This window comes from Monodelphis domestica, chromosome 4, assembly GCF_027887165.1.
Source record: "Monodelphis domestica isolate mMonDom1 chromosome 4, mMonDom1.pri, whole genome shotgun sequence".
Classification (NCBI taxonomy): Eukaryota; Metazoa; Chordata; class Mammalia; order Didelphimorphia; family Didelphidae; genus Monodelphis; species Monodelphis domestica.
This window is the reverse complement of record NC_077230.1, coordinates 349132441-349152911: the sequence shown is the minus strand read 5'-3', so window position 1 is coordinate 349152911 and position 20471 is coordinate 349132441. Positions and strand designations below refer to the sequence as shown.

Here is a 20471-nt window from a genome sequence, read left to right as displayed (position 1 = left end):
CTTGAAGAGCAAGGAGCTGATCTGTGGACAGTAAGTGTGGGAGGGTGGTTAAGGTTGGGGGGACATTACTGGTGAGAGCTGGTCCCAAGCTAGTCTGCCTGGGAGTGTGGTTCTGAGGTCTCTTAGCCTGTAATGGGATTAATGGGAGTAAGCAGTCCTATTTCAACAAATCTACCACATTCTGGCTCTGTCTCTGCCCATGTTACTAGACTTCTCAGTGCCCTAGGCAACTCCTTAAGATTACAAAGTTGTAGAGAAGGTGCCAGCTTGTACTGGTGGAAGGAACTTCCTCATTGTGAGTTCCCTGTTCCAAAGAAATCACAGGCCTACTACTCCTAGTCCCGATCTCTTATTCATGAATAATTTTTCCATGTATAGACCTTGCTTCCCTATGAGTTCCTTGAGGAAAAAACTAATGGGGAAGCAAAGTCTACACATGGAAAAATTATTAATAAGAGCTAAAAATGCAAAGTTCCAAATAAGTATTATAGATATAAAGGATGATAGGAACTTGGAAGAGAAATAAGAGTACTGTGTGCTGAGGTAGCTAGAGAAGGCTTCTTTGAAGAGGTTTGACGGTAAGGAAGGCCTTGAAGAACTCAGCAGGTCTCACTCAGCTAAATGCATGGAAGGAGTAGATAGATGCAGACTGTGTTTACGGAAAATTTCATAGATCTATTTGCCTTAAGTAGAAGGCTAGAGATGTGGAGATAGATGGAAAACTTCAGGCAATGGGAAATCATGGAGGATGCTTGAGCAACAACACATAAAACTGAATGCTGGATCAGATTTTGAGCTGGAAGGGCCCTTAGGGTCCAACTCCCACTCCCTCCCCACTTAAACTTATTAATAAGGAAGCTCAGTCCAGAGGGAAAGGTGACCTATCCCATGTCACACAGATAGCTTATGGCAGAAAGTGGGATTTAAAGCCAGTGTCTTAAGACTCAAAATTCAGCATTCTTTCTACTATACTTGCTATTAAGCATGAAGCAGACATCCCAAGGCAGCCTGCAGAGAACTGACCCAAGGAGAACCTCCTTGCAGACTGAACATTTTCCCATAATTTGTAAACATGTGCCTTCAGGCTATGCAACCCTGAAATGGATGACTACATAGCAAGGAGACCAGGGTGTGTTAGAATAACAGAATATCGTCTTAGCAGAACACTATACTAGACCAGGAGATATGGGTTTTAGTCCTGGTTTTGCAATTTATTAGTCATGTGACTTTGTGAGGCACTTTCCTTCTCAGGGTCTTAAATTCTTCTTCTGTTAAATGAGGGGCAGGTAGGCAGCATACTGGATACAATGCCAGGCCTGGAGTCTGGAGGATTTGGGTTTAAATCTGGCCACAGACACTTCCTAGCTGTTTGATCCTGGGCAAGCCACTTCACCCCAGTTGCCTACTCCTTACTGTTCTTTTGCCTTAGATCTAAGACAGAAGGTAAAGTTAAAAAAAAAAAAGGGGGGGGGTGGACATCATGGAACCAATGTAGAATTAAAATAAGATAGCAAGTGTTAGTATGTTTTGTAACTATGTTATGCTATATAAATTTTAGGTGTTACCTGCATCTCATACCAAGCTCTCTGGGGCCTGGGGATGACCCTGGTCACTCAAAGGCTAGGCCAGAGGAATGCAAGCAATGGAAGGCCCTAACCAAATACAGAGGCCTTGAACCCAGGCCTAGTGACAGACAATGTGTTTAGTCTCTAAGAATTTGTCCAGCTGGGGGTCCGAAAGCACTCCAGACTGGCAGCAAAGGAATTCAATTTTTCATTTGGGACATCTTATAAAACTTTCTATTTAGATATGGATAGTTTGGATTGTGTGTGGGTGGAGGAAATACCAATAAAAAGCTACAGATCCTGAAACTACTAAAATAAGGTAGTTAGGCAGCACAGGATTCCAAGACAAGAGACTTAGAATCCAAGCTTTGGCATATAATCGCTGTGTGATGCTAAGCAGATACTTCATCTCACTGAGACTCAGTTTCCTCTCCTCAGGAAAAGTTATAATCAATTTGTATGGACAATGTAATGGTAAGTAGTGAACACTTACACATGTATTTTCACTTGGGAGGGAGACTTGTCAGAAAGGCTGGACAACTTCAGATAGACTGATCTCACCCAAGATATATTACCACCAGGTAAGGTCAAGGAGACAGAAGTATAGAGGAGGAGGGCCATGCCTGTTTGCATGGCTACTGTCGTAGGTGACTTAGGGGAAGAAAAGACAGGGCTCAGCTGGCCTTCCACACACTCTGGCTGTCCTTGAGTTATGTTGCAGAAGCCAACTCTGATATTAAGAGGAATTCTGACAGTAGGCTTCCACCTTCTCCCTTGCAGTGGGACTCTGAAGGAGGAAGAGTATGTTAAATAAGGGATGGCAAGGGCCCCAGAAGATTGAATCCTATCCTAGTCTCCTTTATTGTTAGCAGTAGTAATTATACCCTGCAAAAGGGAGAGCCGAGTCCCAGGCAGGGCTCTATGTAAGGAGTGTTGGCCTTTGTTCTCTCCACTCCCCCAAACATGCTAATCACAAATCTGCTCAAATCTAACAAAGTTTAGAAGGGATACATACTGGGCCCCACAAAGCCCAAACATCTGGCTAATTTAATTAAGACACCAATTATCAATCTGGATGCTTTGTCTCTATAACAACAACCACTATGACTGACTTGTCTGACAGATGTTTTGGCTGCCCTAGGCCAATGGAAAGACTATGGCAAGGAAGAAGAATAAGAAGTCATAAATATAAGTCTGTTTACTCTTTTATTCTTAAGGATAAACACTGGTTAAAGTATGGCCTTCTGCTTTGATTAAGGGAATAAGAACAGGAGGAAAGTAATGGCTGTTAACTGTTTTCCTTGATATAAACTCTAAGATGTGTGAATTCAGACATACATGTTAGAGTCAAACATAAGTGCATTTATTCACATCCAAAGTCAGAAGCCTTATAGGGAATTTTGGGTACAGATAGATTAATTAATAGAATTATAATAATTTTATTTCTTCCTCTATTTGGTGATCTCACCAAGCTCCCAGAGTGAATTACCATCTCCATGCTGAGGGAGGAAAAAAATGACTTAAGGGAGGGACAAATGACTTGTCCAAAATCACAATGAATCAGAGGCAGTGTTAGAATTGGAACCCAGAACCTTTTGGTATAAATCCAGATTCCAGGTGCTCAGTTCCCTACAGGGAACATTGGTTCTAGTGATACTGTGATATAGTATAATTATATAGTATATCTGGAATAAAGTGATATGGTAGGGGCTAAATCTGGCATTAGACATTTACTAGTTGTATAAGCCTGGGCAAATCACATAACCTCTGCCTGCCTCAATTTCTACATCCATAAAATGGTGGTGGGGATAATAGCACCTACCTTGCCCAAGGTTGTTGAGAGGATAAAATAAGAATATTGTAAAATTTGCAAACCTTAAAGTGCCATAGATATGCTAATTATCATTTTTAACAGTAGGGACAAACAATCCTAGGATGAGAAATTATCCAGTTTCCACTGTTGCTGGCCATTCTCACAAGAAGTGCTTCCCCTAGAATGGTCTTAAAAATTTTAAGTGTGCAGGTTCCCTCATCTTAGAGTTATCCGTCATGTGAGGTGGTAGGTGGATCAGATCATTATAATAAAAGGGACCCGGAAATTCCCTAATTCTTTTTTTTTTTTTAAACAAAACCCTTACCTTCCCTCTTGGAATCAATACTGTATATTGGTTCCAAGGCAGAGGAGTGGTAAGGATAGGCAATGGGGGTTAAGTGACTTGCCCAGGGTCACACAGCTGGGAAGTGTCTGAGGCCAGATTTGAACCTAGGACCTCCCATATCTCTAGGCCTGGCTCTCAATCCACTGAGCTACCCAGCTGTCCACTCCCTAATTCTTTAGAATGAAAAGGAGTAACGGTTAAGCATGAGGAAGATGGGAAATTCCTGTTCTAGTCACCTCTCAGGTATGGTTTTACCTATAACCACAAGCTTATTAATCCTATTTTACAGATGAGGAAACTGAGATTCAAACAGGTGAAGTGATCTGTCTAAATTCACAGAATAAGTCTGCAGCAGGATCTGATTCCAGGCCTTTCGGGAGTCAACCAGTGCTTTAGCCACCAGGCTATGTTGCTTAAATTCTTTCACAATAGCAGATTATTATGAGGAAAGGGCTTTGAAATTTTTTAAATGCTCTAGAAAAGTGAACATGCAGGAGAGCATTCAAGCCCTATCCCAAGTCTTCTGGGAGGTAGAGAAGAGCTGGCAGGCACTGACCTCCTTCTTGTCACCCAGAAAGGGGGTCTGTCTGGCCTCTAGGTGCCTTGGCTGGCGGCAGTGAGCTCATGCTGGCCAGAAAATCAGAGCTACCTCTTCTGAAGACTACTTAAGAGTCATTAAAGGACTGTGGAAACTGGGTGTCTGGGTATCAGGTGGCTGTGTGTGTGTGTGGAGGGGTAGGCTACTCATGGGAAGGGGCACCCCCCCATCTCCCCAGGGCCTGAACTATTGTCTCTTGTTCCAGTAGCAGAAAGCTGAACTGGAAGACATCTCTCTGTCAGAGATAGGTTAGAGGCTAGCTGGTCCTTAAGGCAAGGCAATGGGATGGATAAGAGGGATAACTACGGCCCTTCCTGGTCCATAGCTGCTGATGGTGACTAACAAGGAACACACAAAGCAGCAGTATGGCCACCTCTCATTCTACCCTGAACAGAGATGAATAGTTTACTTGTTTGTAATGAGAAGTTTGGATTAGTTGGTCTCTAAGATACTTCTCAGCTATAATGTCTTAATTTACATCAAGGGGTGATCCTTCCTGCTTTACCTGAGAGGGGAAATTTGTGGGGTGGCTTTGGAAGCCAGAGGCTCCTGAATGGACTTCTCAAGTTACAGAGATGACAGGAGACTGAGGGACAGATGAGAAAGGCAGACATGCCATCTGACTGGCTTTTAATAGTGTTTTACAAACATTTCCTAACAACACTACAAAAGAGATTAGATTCAGGGAGGCCTCTAAGAGATGATTCCCTAAACTGGATCTATCTGCTTCCTGCTGACAGGTTTAAACACTGGGCCACCGTGCTTACCTTACAGCCCAGCTGGCTCCTCTGAAGAACTTTTTGGGGAAGTACTGTCCTAGGTGAAAAATGAAGGGTTTTTAGATTTCCATCTAACAGATATTAGAGTGCATTATAATGAGCTGTTCTGTGGAAGAGACAGAGAGGAACCCTGAATACTAGAAGTAAGTTCTGTTGGAGAGCTAGTAATTCCAGAATCTGAGGGCCAAAAAAGGCCCTCCCTTCCTCTCTGTCCACCTCAAATGAGGGGGCTGAATGACATGATCTTGAAGGTGCTTTATAGCTCCCAAATCATAATTACAATCCCTTCCAGAACATCTCTAACTAAAGTGTCTATCCAGCAGATGCCTCTAGAGGTCAGGGACCTCCCTGCATTTCCTGATGTGGCTGTGAAATGAAACTTTTACCTACTGCTCCCAGTTCTGTCCTCTGAAGCCAAATAGAAGAATAAGATAGGAGTTAATGGTAATAAGTAAAATACTTGTTTACTGGGGAAAAAGTAATGGGAATTCAGAAGAAAGATAGATTAGGCCCATTTGAGTGATCTGACAAGGTAGGTGGCACCTAAAGGCCTAACAGGGGTGAACTGGGGGGTGGGGCAGGCAAATAAAAAGCAATTCCTGAGCCTACATAAAAGGTCCTTTAAGATGTGAACCTGAAGTGGTGATGTCAGAGAGGACCAATGACAACTATCTAAGAAGATGATATATTTATCACCGTTAATCTTCTCTAAGGTCCTTTGAAGCTCTGAGTTTATGGCGACCTGAATACTGTGATGGTGGTGGTACCTGAAGCTCCTGTATATCAAGGAGAGCTGAGTCCCATAATGGAGATGAGCCAAGTGTGAGCAGGCTTTAGGTTTCAGGGTTTCTGGGGTTCGTACCTACTTAATTCTTCAAAAGGGTTTGGCCAAGTGTAGTACCTTATATCCTATAGCAGGGACTCAATTCCCTGGAACTTTTAGTTAAAAAAAATTCAGTGACTGTTTTTACCATGAAAGAGGAATAATGAGGACTGGCTGAGCTTTGCTTCAGGGGAAACAGAGGGAAAGGAAATAGCAAGGAGAAGTAGAAAGAGTACTAAGCTTGTTGTTTCAGGATTTGGGTTCAAATATGGCTCTTCTGTTCACTACTAGGCTTCAGCTTCCCGGTCTGTAAATGAAGGAACTAGAAAAGAGATCCTTTAAGGTTTCTTCCAGTTCTTTTTTATTATTAAAAAAAAAATACCTTACCTTCCATGTTAAAAGCAATACTGTATACTGGTTCCAAGGCAGAAGAGTGGTAAGGGCTAGGCAATGGGGGTTAAGGGACATGCCCAGAGTCACACAGCTGGAAGTGTCTGAGGCCAGATCTAAACCTAGGATCTCCTGTCTCTCAATCCACTGAGCCACCTACCTGCCTTCCCACCCCCACTTCTATAATCTATGGTCAAAGTATTTTATTAGTTCTGATCCCTGCCTTACAAAGTTCTTGGTTTATTTGGAAAACAAGCCAAGTAAAGGGAAACAACTAAACAATACTAGGTATCATGCCACCAAAAGCAGTTAGAAGGGACTTATGAGATCATCTAGTTCAGTGGTCCTTAACCTTTTGGTGTTAGGGGCCTCTTAGGTGAAATCTAAGGACCTTTTTCTCAGAATAATTTTTGTTACCTGAATTCATAACTTAAGGACATGCTAAATTTCAGTTAGAGATGAGTGAGAATAAAGATAAATATTTTTCCCTCATGCAAGTTCACGGGCCACTTACAATCTAACAACAATATCCCTTGTGGTCCATTGACTATAGGCTAAGAACCCCATATCATTTTACAGGGGAGGAAACTGAGGTCTGTCTATAGAGAAAAACTGACTTATTTAAGGTCATGTAAGTAGGTAGTAGCAGAGGTAGGATGCAAACTCAGTCTTGTGATTTCAAAGCCAGAGCTCCTTCTACTCTAAACAGCCAGGTCATGACCCTAAATGGCATGTGATTGTCAAATGAGAGAGCAAAGGAGTCCAAAGGAAAAAAGATATACTAAGTCACAGTTGTGAATGGATCAAATAATTTTGAAAAGTGATATGAAATTATATAAGAAAATTCACATCCTTGGTCCAATAATTCCTATACTGCTCAAAGAGGTCACTAAAATAGGAAAAGACCTATCTGTGAGGAAATATTAAATAGCAGTATTAATTATAATTGCAAAAAAAATGGAAAACAAACTGCATACCTAACTATCAGAGAATGGCTGAACAAATTGTGATACATAATGTAATGAGGTGATGATATGTGAAGCTATGTACAAAATGCTACAATAGGAATAAAATGGAAAAATATCTATACTTACCAAATATGCAAATTAAGATAAAACTCAGATCAAACCCATTGAACAACTCTTGTATAATAAAGCTTAAACCCAGTTTTTCTATTAACTATAACTATTACTATTACTATTAACTATAAACAAAACCACTAAAGTGTAAGGTTGCATTCTTAGCCAAATTTTTATGTTGCTTTATGTACCGATTTTAAAAATAGATAGTTAAAAGACCTCCCCCCCTACCCCGGCAGGCATTATCAGAAAGGGTTTATGGAGGACATGAGAGTTGAGTTCCATATAAGCTTATCTCTTAAGGCTTCCACCACCACAACAGACCCATTCTGGATTGTTTGGCTTTACTTAAATCATTCCCCCATCTGGAATGCCCTCTTCTATGATTCTCCAAATCTCAAAAATTTTACAAAGCCTTTGGGTCTCTCCTCTTCCAGGAAACCTATTCTAACTACTCTAGTCTTTGGGATCTCTTTCCCAGTGGTTGTACATTTACTACCTGTATTATATAATCTGATATTTACTCATATTTCATGCAATTCAGAACCAATCAGTTAGAGAGTACACTGGTTAAGGTGCTAGGCCTGGAGCAGGAAAACTTGAGTCCAAATTCAGCCTTATATTTTTACTGACCGTGTGATCCTAGGCAAGTCACTTAATCTATTTGCCCTAGTTTTCTCAATTGTAAAACAAGGATACTTTTCAGGGCTGTTGTGAGGATTAAATGAGAAAGTAGGAGCTTAATAAAGGCTTGTTCCCTTCCCCTTAAGTTTAGTAAGTTTGTGTGCAAAAGATCTGGGGGTGTCACTGGACAGCAAGTGAAAAAAAAAAGTCAGCCAAGACTTACCAGCCAAAAAGCTAATGTAATCTCAGGCTGCATTAGTAGAGGTACAATATCCTGAGTGAGGAAGTTGGCAGACTTGATAAGAGGGACACTCAAACTTCCTAACAACTAGAACTTTCGAAAAATGGAATGGGCTGCCTTGAGAGATGGTGGGTTTCTCCTCCTTGGAGGTCTTAAAGGAGAGACTGGATGACCCCTTTTTGGCTTGGATGCAGTGAGGATTCCTTTCATGTATGGGTTTGAATGAGTTGGTCTCTTCAAATTCTATGAGTCTCTACTCCAAGGTTGAGGTTGTCATACAGCAGAGAAAACAGATATTCAGCTTAGCCCTGAAGTGTAGAACTGGTACATGTCAAGGAAATTGTAAAGTTATAGGAAATAAACAGGATGCTGCAGACAAAGTTCATTGCTTTATGTGAAATGTAAAAACTTGGATTTATAAACTCAATTAGCTGGAAAGTGATGACTTATTGAGAAGCTTGATAACAGTGCTAATAATGAAATGACAGGATTATAAAAATCAGAGCTGGAAGGAAACCTGAGGGTCATTTAGTGAAACCCTTTATTTAGCAGAAGAGAACACTAAGTAAGGTCAAGAGAAAAGAGATTTGCCCAAGATTATATATAGTGGGTCATATGCAGAGTCCATATCGAAATTCAGGCTTGGCTTCAGTTCAAACTGTCTTTCTGCCCTATCATTCTGCTAGTAAAAGTTAGAAAATCTGAGGTTTTAGAGGAGATAGGATGCATTTCCCTCAGCATCTTTTGGGATAGCTAGTCAAGGGGAATGTTAGAAACAAAACAGAGTTTAGGGTCAAGGGTGATGTCCTGACAGCAAACTGTCAGCTAAAGGGAAGAAATGCCAGAACTAAGGAGCTTCTCTCCCAGATAAAAAGGGTAGGGAATTTGAGAACTTTATACTCACTCAGTTGAGATTGGTTAAAGAGGAAGAGGGACTCTAGTGGAAGGTAGGTGGGAAGGGAGCCAAATAGGAAGTTCAAAGCATGCTAGGGTTGGGTTTCAGCCCCAAGTGAAGGGGCTGGGATGGTGAGTTGAGGAGGAAGGTGTCAAGAACTAGGAGAAGGCAGGTGGGGGACAATGAGAAGAGAAGGTAGTGTTGTATAATATGAAGAGCACAATATTCATAGCCAGAGGAGCTGTGGGGCTGGGGAGTAGAGATTTAATTTCCCTCAGCAGTGTGAGAGAGCCTCAGGTATGCTGAAGAGATCCTTCTCAGTTCTTCAATGGATATTATTAGCTTGCTCAACTTGTTTATGTTCTCTGGCAAATCCTTCACAGAGAATCTGCCCAACATTAAGGAGCTTCTGAGTTTGGAAAAAATGAGTGCTATATTTCAGAGAAATGAGGTCTGAATCTCCTACTTAGTACCTGTGTGACTTGGGCAACTCACTTAAACTGCTTTGGAACTCAAATTCCCCACCTATAAATATAATTTGCCTGTCCTCTTTTCTTGCTTCAGGAAGCAGTATGGTGCAGTGAGATTTGGAGTTCAAGGTCCTGGGTTCAAAGACATCCAAGTGACTTTGATCAGTCAGTCACAAAGTCTTTATTAAGTGTCCACTAAATGTAGCATAATAGGGATACATAGAAGGATAAAAAATGGTTCAAGCTGTCAAGGAACTCCCATTCTAAAGGGAGAGACAACAAGCTATATATCCCAGCTTCTCAATTAGTCATCACTTTCCAGGTAATTGAGTCTGTAAATCTAAGTTTTTACATTTCACATAAAGCAATGAGCTTTGTATAGAGCCTCCTGTTTATTTTTTTACAACTTCCTTGACATGTACTAGTTCTACATTTCAGGGCTAAATGAAATATCTGTTGTTTTTTTTTCCTGCCACATAACAATCACAATATTGAAATGGAGGCCATATCTTTCAAACTCATATATGGAAGGAATCCCTACTGCATCCAAGCCAGAAGAGGGTCATCCAGTTTCACCTTGAAGACCTACAAGGAATGGAAACCCACCATCTCCCAAGGTAGCCCATTCCACTTTTGGAGAGTTCCAGTTGTTGGGAAGTTTGAAGAAAAATAGTGTCCCTCCAATAGAGTCTGCCACTTTCCTCTCTTAGGATATTGTGCCTCTACTAATGCGGTGACTAATAATATATGAGCCCAGAGAGAAGGCACTAGAATTAAGAGGGACTGGGAAAAGTTTACTGTAGAAGGCAGGATTTTTGGCTCGGACTTGAGGAAGTCAAAGGAAGTCAACAAGCAGAGAGCCTCTTCAGACATTAAGGACAAGTCAGAGAAGATGTGAAGGGATGAAGAGTTTATTGGTAGAATATCTAGGAGGCTGGTGTTATTGTCCTGAGAATATGTGGAGGGTATTAGGTATAAGAACACTGGAAAGATGGGAGGCTACATCATGAAGGGCTTTGAAAATCAACCAGAGGGCAATTTAACTGCTTTGGGTCTCATGTGCCTCATATGTAAAATGAGAGGATTGGACATGGCTTTAGAGTTCCATTTCAATTTCACATCCCTGATTCCATAACTGCTAGTGCTTTTGTATAAGCTGACCCCCCCCCCCCCAGCCTGGAAAAAAAAATCTTTTTTTGAGTCTGGAATATTTAATATTTACTTAACTTATATATATTATTTCCCCATAGTAAAATGCAAACTATGCCAGAGCAGGGACAATTTTGCTTTTTTTTTTTTAATCACATTGCTTTGCACATGGTAGGTGTTCAACAGACATTTGTTGACTAGAATGTCCATACTCTGATCAAGGATGACTTCAATATGGGTATAAATTAGCTTCAGAAAGATTTTTGAGGAGATTAGACAATAGGCATACCAACCATACTCTTCCATATACTCTGAGATCTAGTGATTCTGGTCTCTTAGCTGTTCTTTGCTCTATAAAATGAGGTACTCTTTAAGTTCCTGCTGTCTCTAAATCCCATGATTCTATTTCTCCTTGTTTCATCTTCAGCAGCACAGGATATTGAAAAAAGCACTTCAATTATATTCAGATACTTATTAAGAGCCTACTGTATGCAGAACACTGTTTTTGGTGCTGGGAGAGTCGAAGAATCTAGATAAGATCTGGCTCTTGCCCAAAAGGGATTTGTCTGGAAGATAGATAAAACACAAATTGGGAAAATGCAATATATAACTATGTAAGTGCATTAGCGTGAGTTAAACAAAGAATTTTGTTTAGTAAGTAATACTGTGAGTGAAACAATACTGGAAAGGCAGGGAGTAGCTAGATTGTGGAAGGCTCTTAATGTCAGCCAGGTGTTGGAACTTACCTCAGTGAGCAAAAGGGAACCATTAGTTTTGAGCAGAGCTGGGATGTGACTAAATCTGTGCATGGCAGTGGGCAACTAAAGGTTTGCTGACAATTTAGTTACTGATTCTGTGACTCTCAGATTTCTAAGGGCTTTAGAGTTGGAAAAGAACCATAGAGATCATTTAGTCCTCTTTCCTCATTTTACAGAGGAGAAAACTGAGGCCCAGGAAAGTTAAGTGACTTACCTAGAGTTACACAGGTACTAAACAGCAAAATCAGGAACTCAGATTTCCTGACTCAAATGTCCACTGATCCTTTCACTAGCCCACATTCCTTTTAAAAACCTGTCAGGTATATGCTACTGATGGGATGTAATACAATGGTGTGATTGGACTAGATGTCCTCAGAGGATCCTTATAGTTCTAGAATTCTAGGAATGGATGATAATGATGATGAAAGATTAGTTTTTGGACTAAATGACTTCTAACATCCTTTTTCAGGTCTAAGATCATATGATTCTATGATACATCAGAATAGTTACAAAAGTCTAAGATAAATTTGTAACTATTACTGGCAGCAACACCCTAAGGGATAAGGGAATAGGAAAAGGGCCTCTCTCTTAAACATGAGGCAAGGCCTGAAGGGTCAAGAAGGGCAGGGGTCAGGGTGGAGAGGATGGCTGCTGTTGGCCCTGCCTATTCTGACTGATGGCCACTTGTCTGAGGTGGAAGGGGGTGGGAGGGAGAGAGCTGGATCATTAATGGCTTTGGCCTGGGGCTGGGGAAAGCCAAGAGGGAGGGAGTAAAGGAGGGGTGGTGTGTGTGAGTGTGAGTGTATGTGTGTGTGTGTGTGTGTGTATGTGTGTGTGTGTGTGTATGTGTGTAAATGAACACTCTGGGAGAAAGCAGGTGGGGGGAAGTGGAAAGGCCGGGGGGCTAGTGGGCTGGGGGGCATCTGTTCCATGTCAGCAGACAGGAAGCATATCCCTGGCTTGGGTCAATGGGGCTAGCCCCGGCAGGGAAGCTGCTTTTACAAAGGATACCGTGGCTGAACTACTTTAAAGGTGTTCGATCTCAGCCCAGGGGAGCGGGTTCTCTTTCAGAACCAACTTCCAGGCAGATACAGGAGATACTGTGAAGGGGGCAGGGGAGAATAGAGGGGACAGAAGAGAGTATGAAAGGGGATGAAGCATGAGGCCCAGGGGAATAGGGGTGCATCAATGAGCAGAAAGGGGCTGTGATTCCCTCACCCACAAAAGCCCTTCCTGAAAACTTCCCACAAAACAAAAAGACAAGAACAATACGGCTGAGACACTTTTCTAGCACCTGCCTTTGGGGAGGGACTCAATCAGCTTTTATGGCTGCTATGGCTGGGCCAAAGTACTCTCTGAGTTGGCACATCTGCTCTCTTTGGAGTGGCCGGAGATGTGAGCTGGCCCAGGGATGTGCACCCCTGAGGGACAGTGTCAGGGAAGACTGCAGTTTCTCATCCCCCAATCAGGTCTTTCAAGGGGAAAGACCACCTGTTGAGGATGTTGTGTTTGGGCTTCCTATTCAGGTACTGATTGCACTAGATGGATGATCTCTGAAATCACAGACTTAGAACTTCCAGTGACCTAGGGGCCTGAGCTAGTACAGGTAACAGGAAAGACAATACTTCCATACTCCCTATTCTGAAGTCACTGGAGGGGAGAAGGGAGACCTTCTCCCACAACCTCCAATATGCCCTCTAGCAGGGAGGCCTTGGTTGTTCCTGTTAAACAAGCAGAAGCAACCTGCTAGCAGAAAAGGGAGGGAGGAAGGGCACAGTTCCACTGACAATGCCTCTTGTGTATCAAGTTCTATGCTCAGCATTATACCCAAAAGTCTTTGGGGGAGAGAAAAACTTGTTTCTTTTTATAAAATGGGACCAGGTAGACAAGTCATCTTGTCTTCTGACTTGGTCTACAGGGTAAATAATGAACAAGACAGAATACTCACTGGCCACTAGCCAGAGTAAGTTTCTTTGAAACTCAATCTTTCCTTATCAGGGATGCCTATTTACTAGGTAGAAGCCATCTTCAGGCATTCCTGGCTTTTGCATAGTTTACTCCTTTTCCCCTTCCTCCTCTCACTGAAGGGCTTCTCAGAATCAAAGAATTTCAGGGTTGTTCTCTCTAGTCCAACTTACATCTGAGAAATAATTTCTCTTCTTATAAGAATAATCCAGCTATTAAATAGTTCCCATAAAGGGAAATCCACCATCTCCTAAGGTAGCCCATTCCTAATATGGAGAGATCTGAGTCAGAAAGTTTCTCCTTATCCCAAGCCCACACTTACCTTTTTTCTGATTTCTACCTATTACTTCTAGCTCTACCCTCTGGGATCAAACATCACACATCAAAAATCCATCTTCTTCAAATACTTGAAGGCAGTTATCCTAGCTTCCCTAAATCTATATTCTTCCAAGGGATAAATAGCCTTAGTTCCTTCAGTAAGATAGTCTCACGTAATATCAACTCAAGGCCCTTTACCACCCTGGCCTCCTTGTTCTGGACACTCTCTAGTGTCTTTAAAATGCTATACCCAATGGTTCAAATTTGGCCTTAGACACTTCCTAGCTGTGTGACCCCGAGCAAATCACTTATATCTCACTGTCTAGTCCTTATTGCTCTTTTGTCTTATGGATCTAAGACAGAAGGTGAGGGTTTAAAAAAAAAGTGAACTACTGTACTCTGATGCTACTGAATTATGGTAGAACATGTAGTGGAGTGGTAAACACATGCAATCCTAGATGCTATGCTTTTTGAAATGTAACTTGAGATCAGATATCACGTGGCTGAAAGTCTGACAAAACCCATACATATTAAAAAAATTTTTTTTTGCTGATGCTTTTAGACACACACTTGTCATTGCTCAATGGCCCCACCCCTTATAATAAGAAATATATTCCAACAAGCAAAATTATATTTACCATAGCTGACAACATAGACCTCATTCAGCTGCCACCTTTCCACTGAGGAGAAGCATATTTTATCATCAGTGTTATGATGAACATATCTGAATTCTGAGGTCTTTTAGGGTTACTTTCCTTTATTTAATTAAAAAAATTTTCTTTGTCACAGTGGGGTTGTTTTCTTAGGTTTGCTTCCTTAGTTCTGTATCAAATAACTCTCAAGTTTCTTCAAACTCCTTACAATTCACTGTTTTTTAGAATGCAATATTATTCCACTATATTCACATACCAACATTTGTTTGGATGGGCACTGAGTTTGCTTCCAGTTGTATGCTACCATAAAAAGTGGCTCAATGGTTATTTAGGTATATACGTGGGCCTCTTTTCTCCATCTTTGGCCTCACTGGAATCTCTGCCCAGGAGTGGTATTGACAGATCAAAGAATATGAACAATTTAGTCACTTTTGTACATCTGCTGTGTAGCCAGGTGTGTCTCCTTCTCATCTTTTACTGACTTTTAAAAATAAAATTAAAATTCAAGTATTCCAAGTCCTTTGGAATGTGATGCCATTTGTTTTCCATGAAAAGCTAAGGAAGTAGCTCAGTGGTGGACAGAATGCTAGACATGGAGCCAGGAGATGCTGCTTCCAGTTCTAAGGTCACCCAAATAGTTGTGCGATCAGAAGTAAATCGGCCCATCTTTCTGAGTTTTCTGTTCCTTCATCTGTAAAATGTAAAACCCTTAGTCTACTTCCCTTCTAAGCATGCTGTAATGATTAAGTGAGGTCATGGATGGTGAAGTCTTTTGTAATGGAAAAGCTCTATAAGAATGTGACCATTCCTATGTGCCTTGGGCCACTTACTTCTCCTCAGAGAGCCTCACTTTGTTCATTTGTGAAATGGGGATGAGCTCTACTTCATAGGGTGGATGTTCAGAAAATATTCTTTGAAACTTTATATGCTCTAGAAATGAAAGGTATTGTTATTAAAAACGGTTATCTTCCATTTCTTAGAATCTATAATGTGTACTGGTTCCAAAGCAGAAGAGTGGTAAGGCTAGGCAATGGGAGTTGAATGACTTAGCCAGGGTTAAATAGCTTAGGAAGTGTCTGAGGCCAAATCTGAACCCAGGACCTCAGTCTATAGGCCTAGCTCTCAATCCACTGAGCCACTTAGCTGCCCTGAGAGGTATTCTTATTAATATAATAATTCTTCTGGTCACCAGTATGTCTGCACAAGAAATGGTGTAAGACACCATGAAGGTCAAAGGTGATAAGAAAGAAGGTAGGCTGGCCATGTTAAGTACAGTGAAGAATAGATAGCAAATGGGAAGGCTGCAGTGGCACCTATGAAATAGTAAGAGAATCCTTCAACATGTGCTGGTGGATTTAACTAAGGGGGATTTAACAGAAAGACACAGACAAGAATCCTGGAGAGACCGAGTATTGTACTCAGAAAGGAAGTCTCTATGTTAAGAATATCATTTCCTGCTGAAATGTGGCTATTGCTGGGCCCTGGCTAGGGTCAGAGATTCAGAGCTTACCAATACTCTCAGAGGATATGACATGCCCAGAGAGTATTTGCATACCAGAGTTAATGCCACCAAGACAGTAACATGTGACAGTGGAAGGGAGTATTTCTTGGGAGTAAAGGCAAAAGGCAGAAGGAGGAGCTGAGTTTCAAAGAGTGCCCCACTCTTCCCTATTCTGAGACAGTATAGTGTAAAGAGCACAGGATTGGAAATCAAGAAATCTTGTTTGATCCAAACTCCACCATTTACTAGCTGTGTAACTTTGGGCAATACACTTTTCTTCTCTGAAATTTGGTCTCTTTCTCTGTAAAATGAGGATGTCAATCCCTGTTCTGCTCCCTGGGTAGGGTTTTCATATAGATCTAATGAGACACTAGATGAGAAAGGATGCTTTTGCGTACAAAGTATTCTATAAATGATAACACAAAGGAAAAAGGTTGGAGTCTTGGTCATCATATTGAAAAAGTTTCATCCTTCTTGCTCCCCACTGATCTGTGTCCCCCATGCTGGATGTCTGTTTTCTGTTTGTCTTGGTACAAGACAAAAGTGGGGAAATAAAAAATTAAAGTCAGAGAGAGAAATCAGAGTCCAGGCAAACCCAACCCTAATTCACTGGAGGCCTCATTAGAATCAAATGCCACAAGCCAAAAATATTGTAATTAAATATCTTATGCACATAGATTTGGGCCTTTTGGTTCTTTAATAGCTTTGGCCTTGGTCCTTGGAGAAGTCCAGGGGGGAAGCCAGGGATCTTGTAATGAAAGGCTCTTCCCTCACTTCATTCTACACCTTAGGCCAGGGGTCCCCAAACACAGGGGGCCATTTCATTGTCCTTCAGACAATTGGAGAACTGGACTATGAACAAATCTGTATACTGCTGTCTGGGATAGGGAAGGCTGCAGCGCTGGCTGTGATGGGTCTGTCACACCTTGCACAGGCCCATCACTGCCACCACTATACCGGGTAGCTGTATACACAGTGCAGAATCCCTTCCCCCAGATTGCCGCTTACCATGCCGACATCTTCCATTGTGCAGCCACATAATCCTTTGCGCGGCGCCTTGTTCTTGTTCAGTTACTCTTAAAACAAGGTGCCACGCAAAGGATTATGTTACCGAAAGTAGTACTGTATGTGAGGGATGCCATGCTTTGCGGTGCTGCCACATACAGTGCTTCTCTCACTGACCACCAGTGAAAGAGGTGCCCCTTCAGGAAGTGCGATGGGAGCCAGATAAATGGCCTCAGGGGGCTGCATGTAGCCCACAGGCCATAGTTTGGGGACCCCTGCCTTAGGCCTTCTTACCTCCGTCCACCAGCTCTTTTACAGTACGGTAATCATCAGCAAGGGCGGCATAATGCAAGGCTGTACAGCCCCTGAAGCTAGCCCGATTGTTCAGTCGATTGTTGAAGTCGTCTTCTCGGGTCACCAGGACTACCAGGAAAAGGGAGAAACAAACAATTCAATTAAAGTGCTTAGGATGCATTAATTTAAGATTATATGATTTAAACTGGATGGAGACTTGAGATCATCTAGCTCAACCTATGTTTTATTGGGTGAGAAAATTAAAACAGGAATGTTGACTTTTTTTTTTTTGCTTGAGGGCACATAAATACAAAGAATTTGATTCAAAACCAAGTTTGTGGGGACTATACTATACTAGCTCTTCAAAGACTGTTAAAGAAATTCCAGCAGATCTATTCTGGTTCACATTTATTTGCTGTCCTAATTTCTTCTAAAATGTTTTTAAGAATGATACAGGTTCAGTTATCTCATCACTTTCTTGGAAGCTTGTTTTTTCCCCCTTTCTTTTGTTTTGTGTGGTGACACTATCACATTCTTCCATATTTTCTATCACATTTCCTCCAGCCAAATATTTTGCAAGGAACCTGGCATTGCTGTAGACTGTTCCATTTCTCTGTCTAGAAAGGAAATCTAGCATATGTGGTTGACATGATATTTGAATTCATTCTCTTGCTCCCCAAACTGGTGAAACTGCTTGTTCCCCCAGGATGTCTCCATCCTTCGATTCTCAGTGCTTTAGTGTCACCCTTCATTCTTCTATTCACTTATCCACTCAACTAGTATCAAATCCTGTTTTTTCTACCTCCATATCTTTGGCATAGGTTCCTTCTTCTGTACTTTTCACAGTCTCCATTCTAGTCTGGGTCCGTGTCACCTCATGCCTGGACGACTGCAATAGCTTCCTATTTGGCCTTTCTCTACTTCATCTTCTAAGTACCCTCTATTCAGCAGCCAAAGTGAAAGTGTGATCAAATCAATTACCCTAATTCCACAAAACAAGTGACCAAACCAGTGGTTCCTTACTACCCCATAATAAAAAATAAAATCTTTTGTTTGGCATTTGAAGTTTTTCAAAACCTGGTCCCCTGCCACTTTCCTAACCTTATTACATACTATTCCTCTCTCTATACACTATAACCTTCTTACTATTACTTGGCTATATTCTCCATCTCTCTATCTTTTGTGCCTTTGCACTGGCAGTGCCCAAAGCCTCGAATGTACCACCATTTCTCAGTATGTCTAGTTTTTCTTTTTTTTCAAAATCTATTTATTTAGAATATTTTCCCATGGTTACACACTGCATAATTTTTCTCCCCCCATCTTTGCTCTCCCCTCCCAGAGTTGACAAGTAATTCCACTGGGTTATACATATATCACTGTTCAAAACCTATTTCCATGTTATACATATTTGCAGTAGAGTGATCTTTTAACGTCAATACCCCAGTCACATACTCATATAGTAGTAGTTGCTTGGTAACCGAAGATGACGATTGTCTTTGTGCGTTTTCATATATGGTGTATAGATGAGTGTGCACAAAAACACTTGTGCATGAAGGAGATTTAAGTGGAAAAGTCGATGCACAGAGACAGTCCCCACTCTCTCGGCGTTGGAAGCCTGGGTCCAATGGCACGAAAAATTGTTACACCTGGAGACTTCCTCAGCTGCATTGGACAGCTGTGTTGTCTTTTGTGCTCCAACACGCCCTAAGCACTCCACAGTGCTTTGTTGCGTCGCCCTCTCAGCTGTTGAACCTTCTTGTTGGTTTTTTCCGTCTGTTCGGCCGAAACAGTCTTCACATGCTGGGTGAGCAAAGCCCTGGTTCACCAGGGGTCGATGACCCAATGGCTACCCTCACAAGGTTTAGTCGGCCTGTCGAAGCCGTTGCTTGGGGTGTGGCTGCTGCTGCATGCTAGCAGCTACTGGGAGCCACAAGTGAGAGCTGGGTGTCAGGTGAGGGTCAGAGGCTGGAGAGCTGCCCTAGGAGGGCACGACAAGCCCTCCATGCCAGAGATACTACCCCTCCCTGAACACCCCATACACATACTCATAGAACCATGTGATTGTATTTCTACTCCCAAAGTTCTTTCTCTGGATGTGGATAGTGTTCTTTCTCATAAGTTCCTCTGGATTGTCCTAGATTATTGAACTGCCACTAGTAGAAAAATCTATTATAGTATATCTAGTTTCTTTCAAGAATCAACAATCGTTCCTTCTTTCCCCCAAAATCGATTATTAGGGATTTGTAATTTAGTGTCCACAACCCCAGATTCCAGGAGGCCCATGAATTAAAAATAAAAATTTCCCCCCGATAACTATTTCAATATAACTGATTTCTTCTATAATCCTATGCATTTTATGCTCAGGTCATGTAAAATCATATATCCTTCATGTTTCAAGAAAAGTCTCACACCTCCTCTAAGAGTTTTTCTTAACTACAATAGCTCACTGAACTCCAGCACACAGAATCAATGAATCTCAGGGCTAGAAGGGACCCTAATTGGTATTTTAGCTCAATCTGTACCTGAAGCAGGAATCAACTGCTGTATCATCACTACTAAGTAGTTATCACTCAGCTTCTGCTTGAAGACCTCCCATGATGGGAAGTGTACTTCAACCAGAGGCAGTCTCTTCCGAAGTTTAGTAAGTTTTCTTTATTTGAACACCAAATTGGTCGCCCTCTCTCAAATTCTACTTATTGCTAGTAGATTTTTCATTTGGGACATAAACAGGATTACGTTTAATCCTTTCTTCCAGGTGACAGCCTTTCGTTTATCTGAAGACAGTTATTATGTCTTTCCTAAGTCTTCTCTTCTTAGGCTATCTCTATTTGTTTCTATCAATCCTCAGATGGCAGTTTCCATTCCTCTGTCCATTCTGTTCTTTATGTAAGCCATGCATTTCACCCCTATTCCATTTTATCTTGTCATATATTTTGGTACTTGCATTACCTATCTTATTTCTACCAGTGTGGGATTTTGCACAAAGTAGGGATTTAATGAGAATTGTTGTTGAATAAATGCTCCATTAAAAATATCTAAAAACCTCTATATAGTAATGGAAAGGGGGTGCTGGCATGGACAACATCTAAATAATGAATTTTCCATTTGTTTTTATTCTATCTCTCCTCAGAAGCCAGAAATTAGGATCAATAAATTATATAGAGGTGAACAAAGAGGCAGATTTGGTTTCAATATAAAGAAAAAA

General features: G+C 41.5%; 1 protein-coding gene across 9 annotated transcripts in view; it reads right to left on the bottom strand.

The window, feature by feature from the left end:
• CLPB (ClpB family mitochondrial disaggregase) overlaps positions 1-20471 on the bottom strand; it is a 203164-nt gene that overhangs the window by 76411 nt on the left and 106282 nt on the right. For all 9 annotated transcript variants that reach the window (XM_007491041.3, XM_056795035.1, XM_007491042.3 and 6 more), the window contains one exon: positions 17267-17395. In XM_007491041.3, the coding sequence (XP_007491103.1) occupies positions 17267-17395 (129 nt within the window). The remainder of the gene's footprint in view (positions 1-17266; positions 17396-20471) is intronic.